Here is a 19,260-nt window from a genome sequence, read left to right as displayed (position 1 = left end):
CAGAGTTGTGACCACAACCCAATTATACTATGGAAGTGACGGTGGACAAGAAGCCTTTGTTAATGGAAATGGACACCACTGGCGCGGTGTCCATCACTCCACTGCAACAGTTAATAAACCTGCATGGCAATAAGAAGCTTTCACCGACTTCCATGAAGCTCCGCACGTATACGGGAGCCCTCATCATGCCAAAAGGTGTGGCTGAGGTGGAGGTCTGCCACGAAGATCAAGTTCAGATCCTGCCACTATGTTGTAGATGGAAGTGGACCTCCTTTTTTCGGCCGAGATCGGCTTTGAACAATTCATATAAATTGGAACAACATCTTGGCTGTAAACAAGCTGGATCCTGCGAACTGCTGTCAACCCCATGAAAAGGTCCAGTTAGAATCGATTTTACAAAGGTACAGAGACCTTTTCAAAGATGAACTCGGCACGATCTCGGGCGAGCAGGCACAACTGTTCCTGCAAGAAGATGCGTGCCCCAAGTTTTTTAAAGCGAGAAGCGTACCGTTTGCTTTTCAACCAGCTAGTGATGCCAAACTACAAAAGCTCGAAAAACTTAGCATCATAGCGCCTGTGAAAACGAGCAAGTTGCGACACCGATGATACCACTAGTAAAGAAGGATGGTGGCGTCCGTTTATGTGTTGACTACAAGACAACCGTCAACCCTTGTCTTGACACTTACTGGTACCCCATTCCAAGCATCGACCTACTTGCTGTTCTTGCAGGAGGCCAGCAGTTCTCAAAAATTGACCAGAGTAGGGCCTACCAACAGGTGTTGGTGGCAGAGGATTCCAAGAAATACCTCACGCTAAACAGTCATAAAGGACTTTACAGCGTCAGTCGATTGGCATTTGGCGCGCCAATCGGCACATGGTATTTTTCAATGCATCATGGACACGATGCTAAAGGGCTTCGAAGGAGTAAGCTGTTAGCTGGATCACATTCTCATCACCAGAAAAATGAAGGATGAGCACTTTGAAAACCTCGAGGCCGTCCTACATCGTCTATTGGATCGTGGTGTCAGAGTACGGCGGGAAAAATGTTCTTTCTTCCAAGAGAAACTGTATTACCTGGGACACGTTATTTCTGCCAACGACATCCAAACTTCACCTGAGAAGACGGCTGCGCTCATGGAAGCACCTGAACCAAACAACAAGCAGCAGCTGCTGTCATTCTTGGGCATAGTCAACTACTATGGAAAGTTTGTGCCAAGACCCTCTACTCTCGCTCACCCCCTTCTACAAGCTGCTAAAAAGAAGGCACGCCTTGGTGCTGAGATGAAGCCTGCTGCAAGTCTTTTCGTGCCATAAAAGCTGCCATGGCAAGTTCACAAATTCTGACACGCTGTGACTCGGATAGTGTGGCTAGAATGGGGAGGTGTGACAACCGGCCTTCGGAGGCTGGCCCAAAGACTTGTTCCTGCCGCGTGATGGCACTGCTGGCGGGGTCGCCGTGGTTTTCTCGCTTCATCTGCTTACCTCCGTGCAGGCAGATGATGTGGGCGTGCTCTTTCTCCGCTGCAGTGCTTGCGATGCTGACGAGCATTTTTATTTAGTGTTGTAGACGTCGAGAGAACTTTATGAAGTCTTTCACTGCTCTCATTTCATTTCACGTGTAATTTACAAGCACCGACTACGCAGCCGATACAGCAGGGGTGTTAAACACGCGGCCCGCAGGCCTTTTGCTAGCAGCCCAACCCGCAGATGACTGCCTTTCCTCATATTTTTCATATTTTTTTATTTTATTGATAAGTATTTTCATGAGCTACACAGACATGAATGGACTCGAGAATTTTTTTCGTGATGGTACCCCATTCGGTCATCATGGATGTGTTGAACCGTAACTGTGTAGCAGAAACTCTATATTTCAAAATCGGTGTTCACATTTCTGAAATTCTGGAGATCAATGTCGATGTGCTTCTGACGGCAAATCCCTTTCAGAAATGACCCATATATGAGATATGGGAAAGGCCTTCTTTCAAATGGCAGCGTTAGCTGACGTTACCCCCCCTCCCTCCTCCCTTTCGTTTTAATTGAGGGAGACTAAATTTTCAACTGCGACCCGCTAGCTGAGGTGAGTTTGAGACCCCTGCGACAGAGTGCAGGCTTTTGCGGCCACCTCTTGCGAGGTTGGTGCGCTTGTGTCCTGCGAAAAGTGTTAGGAATTGCTACCGAAGGCCAGCAGGTTCGAAAACCATGCATGTGTCGCTCGCATATCAATGACATACTTGCGACTGTAATAGTACTTTAAAGATAGGAAGTCAACGCAGATTTTTCTGCAATGCGGTAAAAGATTGCTATAAACTACAGGACTGATGCATTGATACGAGTTTATTCAGAACAGTACATTCAGTTCAGAACATCAAAATATTACGTAACACAGGCTTAACCCTATTGGCATTATTTTCAGTAGCACGCTAGTTCCACCCTCTGAGCACAAAATTAACATGTGTAATTCAGCAAAACATGGCAAGCGATCTTGTTTGATCTCTGTCCTCGTTATCGTGCTGAATCCACCCAATATGTTCAAAGATCTTGTTTGAGCAGCTCAATGCTCCCTGCAGCCAATCCGTGGCACATGGGCTGCTAGACGTAAAGAAACCCTTTACTACTTCTGGGTACAGGCGCGCAGTGCTCAATGCACTACGTAGATAGCCTGTCTTCAAGGGCCTCAATTAGGCTATATAATAAACAGACTGAGCGGTAAAGAAGCCCCGCATGTACCACTGTTTACAAACTTCTGCTGGCAAATGGTGCAGTACACTTTCTCGTGTCACAAGACAGGCATTCTTGCAAGTGTCGCAGTGAGTTAAAAAGCTGCGCGTCCGGTCCTGGCTGCATATTCCGCAATGCAGTAAACCAGGCGGGCATGACTGTATTGGTCTTCATGTAGTCCGTATAATCAATAGCAACCTCTGCTGTTTTGGCACATAGCGTCGTCCAAAGGTACTTCTTCGTTTTCAGGGAGCAGATGGTCTTGGGAAAGCAGGGCCTCCAAAAGTCATGGGACACATCTCCTCCCTTCAGGCTCCCTTACAGCTTGCCAAGCTGTAAAAGCTTGGCAAAGAAGCGTCCAAAACCCAGCGTTTAAATATGCTTATACATGTATGAACGTCGTACCTTGCAAGGTACGTACGTTCATACCCTTTCGAAAACCGCAGAATTGTCTTGCAGTGCCTTGTCGGCCCTCGGTATGGTACGTGCCCACTTTTAAAATTCATCTTTGCAGGCAGCTTCACAGAAGAGAGACACCCATATTTCTCCCCAGCACTTGTAGCCACCATCCCAACCTGGCACGAAACACCACCTTTGCGTTTTTTTCCCTCGGTGGCATTCTTCAAAGCGTTTCAGGGAACGATGACATCCGCGCACTCACACCACCTGCTTTAAAGAATCAGGAAATGCAAGAAAAGAAGGCCGTACTACACTGACCACGAGAGGTAACTTGCGCTGCTCTGTGACCGACGAGACACAAGCAACACTTGCTCACGAACTGCAGATACCCACAGCACCCCAACTGATGCGCCGAATTTCCCCCCAGTGGCAAGAACGCACAGCGGGGCCTCGCTAGGCAATGATGGTGGCACCGCGGTCGTCACACCTCCACATTCTAGCCACCCTAACCCGGATAAGCCATTGCAGCTAGCCTTCGACGCATCCAAATACGGGGTAGGTGCCGTTCTGTTGCATGTTTTGTCACATGTCACATGAACTGTAAAGCCAGTGGCGTATGCTTCACGCACATTGTCAGAGGCTGACAAGAACTGCACTCAACTTGGGAAAGAAGGTCTCACACTGATATTTGGAGTGAAAAAATTTAATCAGTACATCTATGGGCGATGCTTCATGCTTGTGACGGACCACAAGCTGCTGCAAACAATTTTTGGACCAGGGACCGAAATTCCACCAATCGCAGCAGCTTGCCTGCAACGTTGAGCTGTTACGCTGTCTGCTTATCATTACACGATGATCTTCAAGAAGTCTAGCGATAGTGCTGAGGCTGTCTATCAAGATTGCCAGTTAAAGCACAGCCAGAGCAGTCAGCAGAAGATACTGAGCAGTTCTACGCCCTGCGTCTTGAATTGCTGCCAGTCACAAGTGCTGACATTGCGCGTGCTACGTGCAAAGATATGACACTGAGCCAAGTCTTGGAATGGATTTGAACTCGGAACGGTTGGCCATCATCTGTGACAGATGGGCGATGGAAATCCTATTTTGACAGAAAGACGGAACTGGCGGCCCACCAAGGCTGCTTATTTTATGGCATGCATGCCGTAGTTCCTCAGCGGCAACAAGCCCTCTTATTCGAAGATTTACATGAGGGGAACCCAGGAATTTTAAGAAGCAAAGAACTCGCACGGGGTTATGTGTGGTGGCCAACAATCAATGCTGACCTCGAAAAACTTGTAAAAAGTTGTCAAGCTTGTCAGAAGCAATGTTCAGCGCCCAGCGCAGCACCGCTGCACCCGTGGTTGTGGCCGACATCGCCTTGGCGAAGACTTCACTTGGATTTTGCTGGTCCCATTTGCAACACGATGTTTTTGGTGGCAGTTGACGCCCATTCAAAATGGCCTGAAGTCTTCGCTATGAATGAAACCTTGGCAGAGAAAACCATTCAGTGCTTGAATCTGAGACAATCGTAACAGACAACGGCCCGCAATTCGTAAGCACTGAATTTCAAGCTTTCCTCAAGCATCTCAGAGCATCTCACCTGCACTCCATATCATCCCAGCACAAACGGTCTAGCAGAACATTTTGTGCAGTCATTGAAGTCAACCCTATGAAAAGGACTACCAGGTAAGTGTCTCGAAACCATGTTACAAAGCTTCCTTTTGCAATACAGAAATACGTCTCATGCAATGACAAAGGAAACGCTGGCAGCACTGTTGTTGGGAAGAAACTTCCGGACACGCCTGGATGCTCTTATCCAGGCTTGTCATGTTGGATCCAAGGTGTCATTGCTAGACAAATTGGACCTGTGTCGTACAACGTGGATGTTACTACATCAAGGGGATCTTTCAAATGGCAAAAGCACAGCATTCAGAGCAATCAGCTGCTTCCTCGTGAAGCAGACATCGGTTTCGAGTTCGCTAACCATCCGGATGAATCAGCTGCCCATGAAAGCTCAAGCAGTCATGGGGCACTTCAACAACAAGCAGTGGCTGCACCAGCACAATCAGCACCACGTTGCCACACTTAAGAAGGGTGACGATATTCGCAACAAAAGCGCCAGCCTCCACAGAGGTACTAAAATGACTCAGTGCAAGGACTGCTTTGTTCTCTCCACAAAAATGGGAGAAAGGTTTTATGTCTGGTCAGCCTTAGAGTAATTTAAAAGCATCATTGAGCAGCCATGGCCACTTACTGTGCCACCTTTTGATGTGTAGTGCACGTGTGTGCCTTTAAAAAGTGCACGACACGAAAAGAAAGAAGACGACAAGGAAGACACAACAGTGTGCGCACACGGTGCTGCATTAAACACAAACAACGTTGAAGAGCGTTAAACACGAGAGCGCACGGTGTGACGTTATATAAAAAAAAAAAAAAGGAGCTCCAGTGGTTAACGAACACGGAGATTTTAGGAACCACTCATTTATGAGCATGGTAGCACGACAGTCTCCAATCACGCGATGACAAGTTGACCAGAGACGGACCGAAAAAAGCCTGGTGGAGAGAGGAGCAGAGCGAGTTCGAAGGGAACGAGACAAGCAGAAGGTTGTCACCGGACCAGGCGCTGAAGATGGGCCGTTGTGTTGCAGACCCGAGCCTCCAGGACTTCAACCGGCTGGGGCTTCCTGCCATCAAGTTCCTGTGTGAGACCATCGCCGGGGTGTGCAGACTCCACCCCAAGGCCTGCAGACTCCGGTGCCGGCAGGCTACGTAGCAGCAGCAGTTGGGCTACGGGCCCAAGCTGTGCGCCCAGCTGCCTGGCCAGGTTGCCCTGGCATCTCAGCGCGTCGCCAAGCAGCCACTGTTCCCTTGTCAACGCCAGCCTGGCCCACCAAACTCAACCAGTCAAGCCTCCGCTAGTTGGTGAGACCGAACTTGTATTCATCCCCGCTCCGCCGCTCAGCTGCGTCAGAACTAGACTCTAGTTTAGGTCTTTGAACTTGCATTTTGTGTGTCGTTAGAAGTAGTTAACGTGTGCAGTGAGCTTTTTATTAAGTGTTTACCTGTGTATAGGCTTCCCAAGCAACGCTTAGCGGCGCTGCTGCTCTTGACAGGCAGCGCCATCTCTGGCAGAAAAAGAGAAACTGGGGTGTAAGCAGCGCGCGTTTTCCCTTCTCTGCACCGCGTTTCTGCTCGCTTCTGTGCACGTGCAGAGCTCTCGCGGTGCACTTGCGGCACCGTGTCACAATGTACCGCTTGCAATGCGGCTTCAAAAGGATTTTCAAGCTTGACTGGCACTTCCGAAAAGCGAACTTGATAAAATGAGAAAGGCTCGTCAATCACGTTAACAGTGAAGAGCAGACGATCGACAACAACGACGCCCAACTCAAAGCGAAATGCATTTCCCAAGTCGCGATTACACCGTGTAGGACATATACCTCGAGGTAAGTCTCATTCTGTAATGTTAAAGATGAATAATGGTCCACATGCACTCCAAAATGAAGCCGTACACGCTATCGATGTTCTGCGGCTTGGACTACGAATCATATGATTGGTGTTTTGATATGACATGCTAACAGTAGCAGCCGTGTACTTTCGTGAACAAACGTTTGCGGCATGCGAAAAAAAGATTTTACGGCCATGGCACTGCTTCCTGAGAAGGTTAGAGTCAAGTCCTCCGTGCCACTGGAGAATCACCCACCGATTAAGACGCGAGGCAGCTAGCTGAGCTTTAACCACTGTGAAGCAAGATGAACTGCTCGCCTCGTTTTTTCGGCTCTCGCGTCATGCTTGCAGTCTCTTTTTATGATATCGACTTGACAGGCATATAAAACCTGCTGCTTGAACGCGGCTAGAAAATCGCACAAAGTCAGAAGGTGGTTACTTCAAGGTTGCAATTGCAAAGCATGTATTAAGTGCCAGTTATATTTAGCGGCTTCAATATATATCGCCCCAATAAAGTGACAAAAAGAAAGCAAACCTGCAGAACGATGTCAAAGCTTGCTGAAAATGCACAGACGTCCGTTCCGGCGTGATAAAACAGCCTTCCCGACGCGTGAAATGCAGGCGCCGAACTTCTGATAGTGTGCCGAGTTCTTTATTCTTTATTCTTTATTCATGCATAACCCCGCTTTGCCCGGAGGCGTTACAGCAGGGGGGTTACAAACATGAAAAAAACACATCTTCATTTTTACTGCACACTTGCTCAGACATCAAACCATTCCACTCGTTAATGGTTTTCACAAAAAATGAATTCGCGTACAGGTTTGTCCTCGCCCGGTATGGCCTTATTTTGTGTATATGATCCATACGTTCAGATATGTACTCTGGCTGTTTTAGGTAAGTGTCTCTCTCAATTCCTGTTTTATTATGAAATATCTGATATAACAACTTCAAACGTAGTTTTTTACGTCGTGATGAAAGTGACTCCCAGTTTAATTCTTTTTTCATTTCGGTGCAACTGTGATTTCTTCCATACCGACTCAGGACAAACCTGGCTGCTCTGTTTTGAATTTTTTCTTTTTTTCTAATTTATTAATCAAGCCTACTTGTGATGGGTCCCAAAGAGTACAAGCATATTCTAAAATTGGTCGAATACAGGTGAGGTAAGCCTTGTTCCTAAGCTGATAATCTGCACATCTCAAGTTCCTTTGGATATAGTTCAAAGCCACTGCAGCCTTAGCAAGCACATAATCCACATGTGCATTCCAGGAACAATCGTGCGACAATAATACACCCAAATATTTGTACCTACATTTTCTATCTAAAATGTTTCCCCTTAAATAATAGTTAGCATTAATTATTTTTTTCTTCTTTGAAAAACACATATGGATGCACTTGTTACTGTTTAAATTCATTTGCCACTTAAGACACCATTGATAAATATGTTCAAGGTCAGCCTGTAATTCACTGACATCATGTTCATTTCGAATTTTTCTGTAAATAACGCAATCTGCAAATAGCCGAATATTGGAGCCTATGCCCACATTAATGTCATTAATAAAAATGATAAATAATAGAGGCCCCAGCACAGACCCCTGGGGGAAGCCGGATGTGACTTCAAGAAAACCCGATTTAATGCCATTTAAAACAACACATTGGCGGCATTGAAACAGGTAATTTTCAATCCAATTAAGAATTTTTTTTTTTTTTTTCAGTTGTTTTTAACCAACCGCGCAATGCTAACGGTATAACGCGAATGTGAACGTTCAACAATGACGGGTAGGTCTCACGAACACGGGGAATCAAAACACAAAGTTGCTTCACCTACAACCGTAACTGGACTTTAACAGTACGAGAAGACAGCGAGTAATCATTACTGTAGTCGCTGCGTGCATGCGTCGCGTTACTTACCGATTCAGGTTGTCGGAACGAACGAAAGCCATGAACTCAGACAGCCAAAATAGAAGGCGAGACAGCGCTGTCAGCTATCCACGCTTGCCGCCTTTATTTCTCGTACGACACGCCCGGGAACCGATACAGTTTAACACGTGAATCGTGTGCCTTGGTGTTGTCTGCACTGTTGTGGCTGGCCACTAAACCGCAATACTTCGGACCACGCTTGCGCTTCTGCGGGGTCGCTTCTGCCATCGCGGAAATGCGCAGCTTCGCACAGCAAGCCTCTCGGTTCAATGTACCCAGCTGACGGCCCCCCAGTTACCCGCACCGAGAGAAGAACGCGTGCGCACGTGCGCTACCGCTACCGTGAAAGGGGCTGAGTCAGCCGCGCTAAGGTTCAGAGCTTTCCGGCAGAGCCGCAGCGCTGCTGGCACGGCGCTGTCGTAGCGCTGCAAACTTGAGCTTGGGTTCCCTATAGTTTTTTTCCTTTGGTTTCTCATTAAACGTTCTGTGTGGCGTTTGTGAAACCAACGGCTTTGTCCTTAACAAAGCTCTCCGACGCTCAGTCTTAGAGAGCTGTCGTAAAAATAAAAAGAACCTGCATCACACACCTATAGAGTGGTATATAAGAAGCTACAAGACCACGGCCAAAGCGCCACTTAGCCAGAAGTATCCACAGCATGTAGTCGTAGTATCTGTAATAAACCCCTAAGTTCTTTGTTTGCTACCTCAAGTGCTAGGCTGCCTTCTTTGCCCAACTGCAACTGTTCCGTGCACAACAGTAACTACCTCAAGAGACAATATACAATTTGCTGAGCTATCATAGCTGATAAATAAAAAGAAACTTAGCAACATATGAAACTATAACATAGTTTCGTATGCCTTGATGCTACCCCCCCTTTTCATTGCAATAGAGGCCACAATGAGAGGGGGGGGGCAGCATCAAAGCAGCTGAAAGAAAACTCTGTATTGGAAAGACCATAATGCATGCGGTCAAAGATGAATAGGGCAACATTGTTAGCAATTTTAATGACAAAGTGAAGGTGGTTGAGGACTCTTACTCAGAACTGTACAGCTCAACTGTTAATCATCCTGCTCCAGATGAAAGCAAAATCAACCATGACGTTTAATTATCAAGCATAACTATAGATGAAGTTAGAAAGGCCCTGCAAGGCATGTCCCGCGGTAAAGCAGCTGGCAAAGGTGGCACGACAACTGATTTGATTAAAGATGGGGAGACTTTATATGTAAAAAGCTTGGTTCCCTATACACATTGTCTTAAAAATTCGAGTGTACCATAGAGTTAGAAAAACGCCAGTATTTTAATAATAGTAATGCACAAAAAGGGAGATGTGAAAGACTTGAAGAACTGCAGACCAATCAGCCTTCTTCCAGCATTATACAGAATATTCATGAAGATAATTTTGAACAGGATAAGAGTGGCACTTGACCTTAGTCATTCTAGAGAACAAGCTGACTTCAGGAAACGGTACTCTACCATTCCTCAGCTACACTGCTACTCCTCAAGAAAATCGGGAAAATTCTGATCAAGGAAAGGATCCATCAATGAGTTATAATTTCTCCACTGGTGTTCACTGCTCGTCTAGAAGTATTCAAACGACTATATTGCGAAGAAGTGGGATTGAAGATTAACGTACAATATCGTGGCAATTTACAGTTTGCAGACATCGTTCTCTTCAGCAGCAATGTCAGCGAATTACGAAGAATGATTGAAGAATTAAACAGAGAGAGCCTCAAAGTAGAGTTGAAGGTAAATATGCAGCAGACAAAGATAATGTTAGGTGGTCTGGTACAAGAACGAGTATTCATGATAGACAGCCGGACCCTTGAATCAGTAAAAGATTGTCTATCTAGGCTAAACATTAGCAGGGGAGCCTACTCATGTAACGGAAATCTACCAAATAAAGATGGTTTAGTGCACGTCCGGCAGGTACTCTCAACTCCTGACCGGTAACTTGCCAATATCATGCACTAAAGCGGAAATTGCTTAACCATTGTATTTTGCCAGTATCTAACAAATATGGCAGATACCTGGGGAATAACACAGAAACTCGAAAAGAAGTTAAGGACCAGCCAGTGCACAATGCGCAATGCCAGTGCGCAATGGAACAAAATATGAAAGAGTAGCCCTGAGATAGGTAGACAGCTGAGTGGATCAGAGAACAAACGGGTAGCTGATACTTTAGTAGCTATTAAAAGGAAAAAATGTACCTGGGCAGGTCACGCCTTGAGAAGGACAAATAACAGGTGGTCAGTTGGAACATTGGAATGGATACCACGATATGCGAAGCACAGCTGTGGACATCAGTGTTACATGGAGCAACGAAACTGAGAAATTTGCAGGCATAAAATGGAATTGGCTCGCGCACAACAGGGTGGGTTGGTTATCATTGGAAGAGGCCTTCGTCCTACAGTGGATGTAAGACAAGTTGATGATGAGGATGGTACAGGATCTGTCCATTATATTGCTGGAAGCAAACACTTGTCACTCTCCTGTCTCTTCTGTTGTGCCATATAGCATGGCGTATAAGCGTGATCTGTGCGTGCATTAAACATTGCAGGTTGAGCATCGTGACGTGGTCATGTCAGTGCACCTTGAAGAAGTGGTTGTAAGGACGAAGACATAACGAAGCACTACGAACAACAACATTGTTGTGCCTCCTTTTGTCGTTACCAGCGTTCAACCACCACCGTCATTCACATTGTCGGTCCTTCCTGTCCCATCTCCTCTCGTTTCATATGTCAAAGATTGAATTCTGTCAGTGCATAGTTCTGCTGAATGATATTTTCACATGTCAAGTGGCTGACCCATTGTGACATTGCCTTCTGCTTGTTTTTCTTGCATTATGCAGCTTGCCTCAGAATTCATGTGAACAAGCAAGCTTGATATCCCAACTTGATTTTTTAAAAACTGTGCTTGTCTGTGCTGTATTATCACTGTACTTAACGTGTTAAAACAGAAGTAGGTTGGCCAAGTTCGCTCACCTTATCAAACAAGGAATGCCTGAATTGTCAACTGGAAAATGGACGCAATGAGATTAAGCTGTATAAAGGATAAAAATTTAATGTTGTAAATCACAATATATGATTGCACAGGAGTGTCGATCTTGTGATATTTAGTGGTGCTAAGAGACCTTTAGCGGCAGTGTATTATGGCATTCTGAATGACATTACAACAGCATATTTGAAGAAATGTCGGCACCAAATTATTGTGTAATAACTTTTTTTGGTTTTGGGTTACAAATAGCTTATTGGGGACTGTATAATCAAGATAGGAACATGCACTGTCCTCAGTAATTTAATATCACACAACCTTTATAAAGCCCTTTTATATTTTTTAGTATATTACTGCCGATAGTGGAGGATGACATTTAGATGACATAAATCAGGAATAGCATGAAAGCTTTGATGACAGCAAGCTTATTGGTGGCACTAGGTCTAGGTAAGAAAAGTGCATGCAGATGTTCTGAAAGTGTTGCCGCTAGCATTTGTGATATCATGCTATTTTGCTATTATAAAAAGATTCTGATAACTATCTAAAATAGTCTGGAAAATGCAGTCAATTTCATTCCTAGACATGGGATATTGAAATAAATTTATAAATTACGTTTTGGCTGTCTGCTGTCAACCATAGTTCATAAAAGCGTTCCTTGTAAGCTTGAAAATCTATGCTACAGTCACATCAATTTATATTTTAAGCACTTCTAAATTTAGATTGCTGCCAAGTATATTGTCTTGATGCTATGGCGGTTTGAAATCCAAATGTGAGCCAAAATACTTGTGGTGTATAGGGGATTGGAGTACCTTGAGAGGCATGTTGGTGCATACTTGTTAACTGTGTGAAATTAAAAAAGAGCACACCACAAAAGAAGACACTCAAAACAGCTTGACCACTGTGAATGCAGGGGAGGGTTCATCTATACCATTACTGCACATTGCCAGGCAACTGCACACAAAGTGTTAGAATGGAAGTTTATATTACACTTTGACGTACAAGCATATCGAACAGAGGATGTAGTTTGCACTCTTTTTCTACTTTTTTTTTTTTTACAGCATCAGCAACATCAGTGGATGATCTCCTGTAGTGAAATCTACTTCTGCAATAATCTATGTAAGGCTAGTGTCTTCACAAAAACTACCAGCTTGAACATACTTCACTTATACTGAAGAGTTATACCTATTTACATGGCTCTAAGTCAACTTGAATGTAGGTTGACCCCCAAAATTGCATATAAAAAAAGAAAAAGAAAAACTGCATAAACACATTTTACAACGAAAATTTATGCATTCGATGGACTGACTATACATGATCACTTGTCATCATCAAGCCAGCCCTCTTGATGCACTTCGATGTCCAAGTGCCCCCTTCTCCTCGAATGAATCGCCACTGAGCCACTGCTCGTCATCGGAAGTGCCGCTGCTGGTTGGAACAGCAGCTTTTCCATCAATTATCGACACTCCCATAATAGCCAGGCATGCCATTATTATTATTATTTTAACACGAAAGTGTTTTATGCCGGGGTCCACCACAGCTCCACTGACGCATTTCCGTCACGGATATGACGTAAAATATAAAGACTAACATATGGCAAAGAAAAAACTAGAAGAAAAAGTTCCGTTACCGGGAGTCGAACTTACGACCCCTCGATCCCCACCGCGCAGCACGAAACGACTCCACCACAGACGGCACGTTCTTTGTCATACTAACGGCGTGCTATTTATATACACCATTTGCAGGTGGCGGTACTCAAAGATCGGTGGTACATCAGTGTGTTTTCGTTATCACTAGCGAGGTGGCGCGAAGGGCTCGAAGGGCGCGCTTTTAAAGTCGTCGCCCTATGCGTTGAGATGAGCGTGTGCGCCTGCGCCTCTACAGGGCGTGGTCGCTCGTGCGCGCGCGCTGCGTTGAAGTTACAGAGAGCACGAAGGTCACTTCGCTCACTGCAGCGGCCGCTTTTGCGGAAGGAATGCGCTGCTCACAAACAAATAAGTTACAACTGTGACAGTTCGCGCTCATCCTGTGTATACTTGTGCGTTCATTCCATGCATCCTCCTTTGTATTTGACCAGTGCGCTTTAACTTTCGAGCTGTGACAGTTGTTAGTTCGCGCTCTTCCGGTGTATGTTTGTTTCGTGAGTCCTTTCTGCTTGAGCAGCGCGTTTCAAGTTTCAAGCTGCTTGCCGTTTTTCGCGTGACATTACAACTTGTTGCTATAGCATTCATTCCTTCGCCCTCGGGGCAAAACAATGCACAACAAACGCTCAACTACGTCTGTGAAGACACGTTTTACTTTCGTGTTATACCGATTCCTATGTCAGAGGGATCAGCCATGTTTTTTATTTATCGTTATCTTTTTTTTTTAGTTTCAATCGTTAGTGGAAAAGCCACCCTTCTAGTCAGCAGTGGCACTTCTGATGGTGAACAGTGCCTTCATAAAAGTTGAAAAAAAAAAAGAAATTTCTTCAAAACAAGTGCGTGGAATAATTATATGCTACAGGTAGAGCTGGAAAGTGTACACAATATTGTAACCATGCCACAGTGTGCCTGATTTCTGGTTTGTTCCACCATAACTGTAGGTACTAGTTTGGCTTTGATTGTAAGTCAACCCCCCAACTTTGGATTTCCAAATAAGATAAAATGGGACAACCTTTCAATCTTGTAAATACAGTAATTGGTTGAAGTGTGTATATACCTGACAAAAGTAATGCAGTTTTTGTTTGGTCACCCATGATGCTCCTTGAGTGGTTGATAACATGCGCATGTGTATAAAGGTTTGCTTCATGCTTTTCAATAAATGTAGTTAAAAGTCAGCGTTAGTCTATGTCATTTATGTGTCTTCCCTTCGTCTTCATTTCTTTGTGCTGCATTTCCTTAGGATATATCAAGACGTGCCAACTAGCCCACCAACGAATTTTTCTAGAATATTTTCCATTTCCACAATCACATTGCCAAATGCAGTGTGAATTGCAAAGCAGGAGGTGATATCTATATTCAGAATCTCATATATTCTAAGTGCGTAGCACTTCAGGGGCCCAGCTTGTCGTCCATCTACCGTTTCATGTCGCGTGGTCATGCAGTGGTCAATACAGGCCTAAAACAAGGCTAACAATGCTCAAAACTAGTGCAAAATAAACTAACAAGGTCTAACAGGAGTGCTGGTTTAGACAGACGTAAAAATAAACACACTGATACACGGGGCAGGAGTGGCATTAAAACAACTCATGACCTTTTGGAGACATATTTTATCAAAAAGAAAGGTACCACATGTGTCAATAAAACTTCAGTAACAGTATATTATGCTGAGGAGCACTTGTTTTATATCAAGTTATAAATTCAGTGATAAACACTTATACAGGGTGTTTTTTTTAGACTACAGATTTTTTATGAAAATCCTATGACAGTAAGGCACCTGTCATTTTCGCACATGACCTCCACGTCGAGGCGAAAATACTTTGCCGCTGTTAAAATGACACTGTTGTGACTAACAAAAACTCGTTAATTAACTTTTTAATTATTGACATCAGGGCAGATATTCATATTACAATCTTGTAGTGCATGCCAATTTATGGCATACCTATTCTTTAGAAATCACAAAAGTTGCACATAGTTCGAGGTATTCGTCATGGAATTTAAAGTGTGAAATTGAAACTGATCGCGCAATGCGTGCACAAAGCGCAACCGTTCTGCTACATCAGACCGGAACTACCCGTCACAAGGAAGTCACAAAATTTGAATGAAGGTGCGCCACGTCCGTATGTTTTCATGAAAAGCTGCAAGTCATCTCACTTGTGCCCGCGCATCGCTTTACTTTTGTGCGTAGCGTTTGGTGCTTATCTGTTTCTTTCGTACTGTGCACAAGAAAACCGCAATATCAATCTCTTCTTTGTATGGGAAGCATAAAAATCGGGGGCAGCCACTGCGGCGCTTCTTGCAGACATGTGAAATAGTTTTTCACGCCTCTTTACAGTCTAAGAAAGAAACAGACAAGCACCACCCATCGCACGCAAGCATTAAGCTGTCTACTTGTGTATTTCCGAATGGTTGACAATTTTTCTGACCAGATTCTGCTTCAGCACCCCTTCATTCAAATTTCATCACTTCACTGTCATGTGTCCTTCCGGTGTTCTGCCGTGCTTCGTGCATGCCGGGTGCGATCAATTTCGATTTCACCCTTGAAATTTGATGATGAATATCTCGAACTACGTGCAACTTTTGTGAGCTCTATAAAATGGGTATGCCGTAAATTATCGTGCACTGCAACTTTCTAATATAAACAACTGCACTCACGTCAATAATTAAAAGTTCATTAGTGAGTTTTTGTTAATTAGTCGCATCAACGTCATTTTAGCTGTGGGAAAGAACTTCTGCCTCGACATAGCGTTCAAGTGCAAAAACGACAGGAGCCTGAGTGTCAGAATTTTTGTAAAAAATCTGTATTTTTAAAAAAAAACACCCTGTATATATATCTGTGTTCTGCATGTGCCAAAATTGCACCATGTCCCACTTCATTCAATAAATTGGTCTGTAGGTGGTGCCCTCTGGGCATGTTCTTTTGTACATCTAGTGCCCTAAAACCATGTGTAGTAGACTGCACCAGCATGCCCAAGAAGTTTAATAACTGTTGTAAATCTTGACATACCAAAGGATGCTAACCATTCTAAAGCAAGCACAGCTTTGCCTTCAGAAATGTAAAATTTTTAACACCACTTATTTTGTTGACACGGTTCGCAATCAAACCTTTACGACGGGTACTTTTTAGGGGCGTAGCTCCTCTTAGTCTAACCTTGTCACGTCTCCGTTGTCCGGCGTATCTCCCGGCAGCCGGCTGTAAACGGCAGTATCTGTCTGGTGGTGTGCGGCGTGACCATCCTTACTGCACATGCGCATACCCTGTCCACACACCTCCTCTCCACTCCCCCTCACCATTCCCCGTGTCCTCTACCCCTCTCCCCTTTGCCTCTCCACTCACCCTCTCCCCTTCCCCTCTCCCATAACCAGTCTTAAAAACGGAGGGGGCGTGCACACATGAAGGCTCCCTAAAGACAATGCGCTGCGACAGCACGTGATATGTATCACCCTCTCCTCTCCTACGCTTCCCCCTCTTTCTCCTCTCCTACGGTTCCCCCCCCCCCCCTATCTTGCCTCGCAGCGCAGCGGCGCCGACGCAGGCAGCGTCGCGAGGCAGCGTTGCGGCAGCGTCTTGATTGAAAAAACCGACCGCTCGCGCTGCACAACCGTTCACTGACCACCCCGTATATATAGGCACTGGATTTTGACCTCCAAGGTAGTGCATGTGTGCGATTTCTCCTGTGCGTGATTAAACAATGAAAATTCACAGCGTACATGTAAAATAAAGTGAGCTGCAAGTCGTCATAACTCTCATCGGACCTTTATTATAAACGCGCCCGATCTCACGTCGCTGATGATGTACTCGGCAGAATTCACGGAAGATTCACGGTTTACCGATGAACCTCCGCAGCTTCGCCCACTCATCATCATTCACTCCGTGGATATGCTGTGATTTTCTGGCTTTAAATTATTTCATATTCATAGCAGTGTTAAAATCAACATGGTTATAGAAGTACAAGAACATAATGGACATAAACGTTCGATTCAACGCTTTCCAAAAAACTACAGTGCCTGGCTAAGATTAGCTGGGAATGGGGTTTTGTCACTTGTCTTTCATTGTGTAGCCTCTAGCCGCAGCCAATATCCTGTGCACGAGTGTGTTGACTGATAACGGTGGCCATGCGATGCTTTATCTCTTGTGTTCCCGATAGCACGCGTGCTGTCTGTCAATCTGCCTGCAGTGAAGTTTAGTAGGGAGCAGCTGAAACCTCATTTCAAGCAAGCTTTACACTTCGCATGCGATGAGAGAGTTAGCAGTCAGAAGATTGTGAGCGTGCCAAGTTGTAGACATCAAGGTATGGCATAAACATTTGTTTGTTTCGTAGGTGCTGTATGATTTTCTTCTTCTGAAATGTTAACTACCTCAAGGCCCAACTCTTGTTTATGTGTTATAATATGCATGAAAAGCAGAACTCTCGTTAGGCCACTATTGAATTTGAAGGCGATTTGTTGCATTAAAAGAGAAAGCTATCTAGATCGTATCAACAGTATCAATGAAAATTTTGATTTGCTGCATCACGTAACATGTACTGATGGGCTAGTTGGTCAACCATGATATCGATGAAGCATCGCACAAAGGACACAATCACGCACACATAAAAATTATGCCAACGCAAGTGCTGGTGGTTGCATCATTTTTATTTGTGCGTCATTGTGTCTTTTGTGTGTTGCTTCATCAATATCATGCTGCATGGCATGTTTTAAAGAAAGAAATTGCCAAATATAATAAGTTAAAAAAATTGAAGCATGAAGTTTACAAATTTATGACTTTGCAGAAGAGACATACATCACCATTTGCTAAGCTGCATTTATCAGAGCATCTGAAGCAGTTATTTCTGATATGCCAGTTTACAGCTTATGTGAAATTGTCGCAGTGCTAATGAGCATTTTGTAACTCGCAAGTTCTTGATACAGAGTTTCAGATGGGGCTATAACCATAGGTCGGCGAACTCACTCACGAGCTGACTCACTCAAACTCAGATCGAGCTGTGAGTCCCAGTCTGAGCTAGTCGGGCTGAATAATAATTTCTTGAGTCTGACTCCAAGCAAGTCCGGTTGAGAAAAATTTTAGTGAGTCGAGTCCAAGTGAGTCCGGTTGAGAACAATTTTGGCGAGTCTGAGTCCGAGTGAGCCCTAACGGTGAAATATATTTCATGAGTGAGTCTGAGTGAGCCCCAAATTTTTTTACCGACCTATGGTCCTATATATTCAGCTTAAGCATTACTATGAACCTTATGATGACCCACGTTTATACTCATGTGTGCTCACACATGCTTCAAAGCACTGGCGTTCATACGCCATCTCATTATTTATTGATCAGAGACGTGAGTTGCGGAGGGGGGCGAGGGGAGGGGGTTTGACCTCCCTATGGCAATATCTTTCACGAGAAGCTCTTGATAAAATATCTCGCATGAGTCATCCCTTTTGATAAAAATGTCCTTACTAGACTGTAAACATTGATAACTTGTATTTGAAGGTATGCGATCAAAATGCGCGAAGTAGAACACTAGTTATATGGGATATTGAGTTAAAGAGTGTTGACACTATGGTCGAAAAAGATAATTACACACTAATGGACTCATGAGTCGACTCACTCAGACTCAGATCGAGCCGCGAGTCTGAGTCTAAGCTAGTCAGAGCGAGCAATATTTTGGTGAGTTTGAGTCTGAGTGAGTCCGGTTGAGAAAAAATTCAGTGAGTCTGAGTCCGAGTGGTTCCAAATCAGGAACATTTTCGTGAGTCTGAGTCCGAATGAGCCCTAAGGGCAAAATATATTTCATAAGTGAGTCTGAGTGAGCTCCCAATTTTTTGCCGACCTATGGGTATAACACATCACATATTTTGTCTGCTTCGGATGTCTTGATAGTTGCTATTCACAGAACTGTGACATATTTTGTTGTTGTGGTTGCTGAAGTAGAAAGTTGTCAACCTAGTTGTTCAGTTTTCTTAAATCTTGTACCTTTGAAGCACTTCTGTTTGAAATATTCGTGGCTTAAATATGATTTCCTACAGCCCATGGATTTTCACTTTAGAATGCAGCAAACCTTATCATAATCAGCACAGTGGTTGCCAAGGCAAACAATTGCTTTGTTTCCGTGTATTTAGACGTAAGCTTCCTAAAGTAAGGCTGCTTTTAATTGTGCATAACTTTGTGAGTTA

At 44.4% G+C, this 19,260-nt stretch overlaps 1 protein-coding gene across 3 annotated transcripts in view; it reads left to right on the top strand.

The window, feature by feature from the left end:
• The window catches only part of LOC119400435 (uncharacterized), a 51,141-nt gene that overhangs the window by 7,073 nt on the left and 24,808 nt on the right, over positions 1-19,260 (top strand). The window contains exon 2 of one of the 3 annotated variants that reach the window (XM_037667467.2): positions 17,253-17,396. The exons of 1 other annotated variant lie outside the window; for it this stretch is intronic. Coding sequence is in view for 1 of the 2 variants with exons in the window: in XM_049418075.1 (XP_049274032.1) it covers positions 7,433-7,452 (20 nt within the window). In the remaining variant the exon portion in view is untranslated. Of the gene's footprint in view, positions 1-7,417; positions 7,453-17,252; positions 17,397-19,260 lie in introns of those variants that run through there. One more of the 3 variants, XM_049418075.1, reaches the window with a different exon arrangement.

Source organism: Rhipicephalus sanguineus, chromosome 7 (assembly GCF_013339695.2).
Source record: "Rhipicephalus sanguineus isolate Rsan-2018 chromosome 7, BIME_Rsan_1.4, whole genome shotgun sequence".
Classification (NCBI taxonomy): Eukaryota; Metazoa; Arthropoda; class Arachnida; order Ixodida; family Ixodidae; genus Rhipicephalus; species Rhipicephalus sanguineus.
The sequence above is the reverse complement of the archived record's forward strand: the minus strand, read 5'-3'. Positions and strand labels throughout refer to the sequence as shown.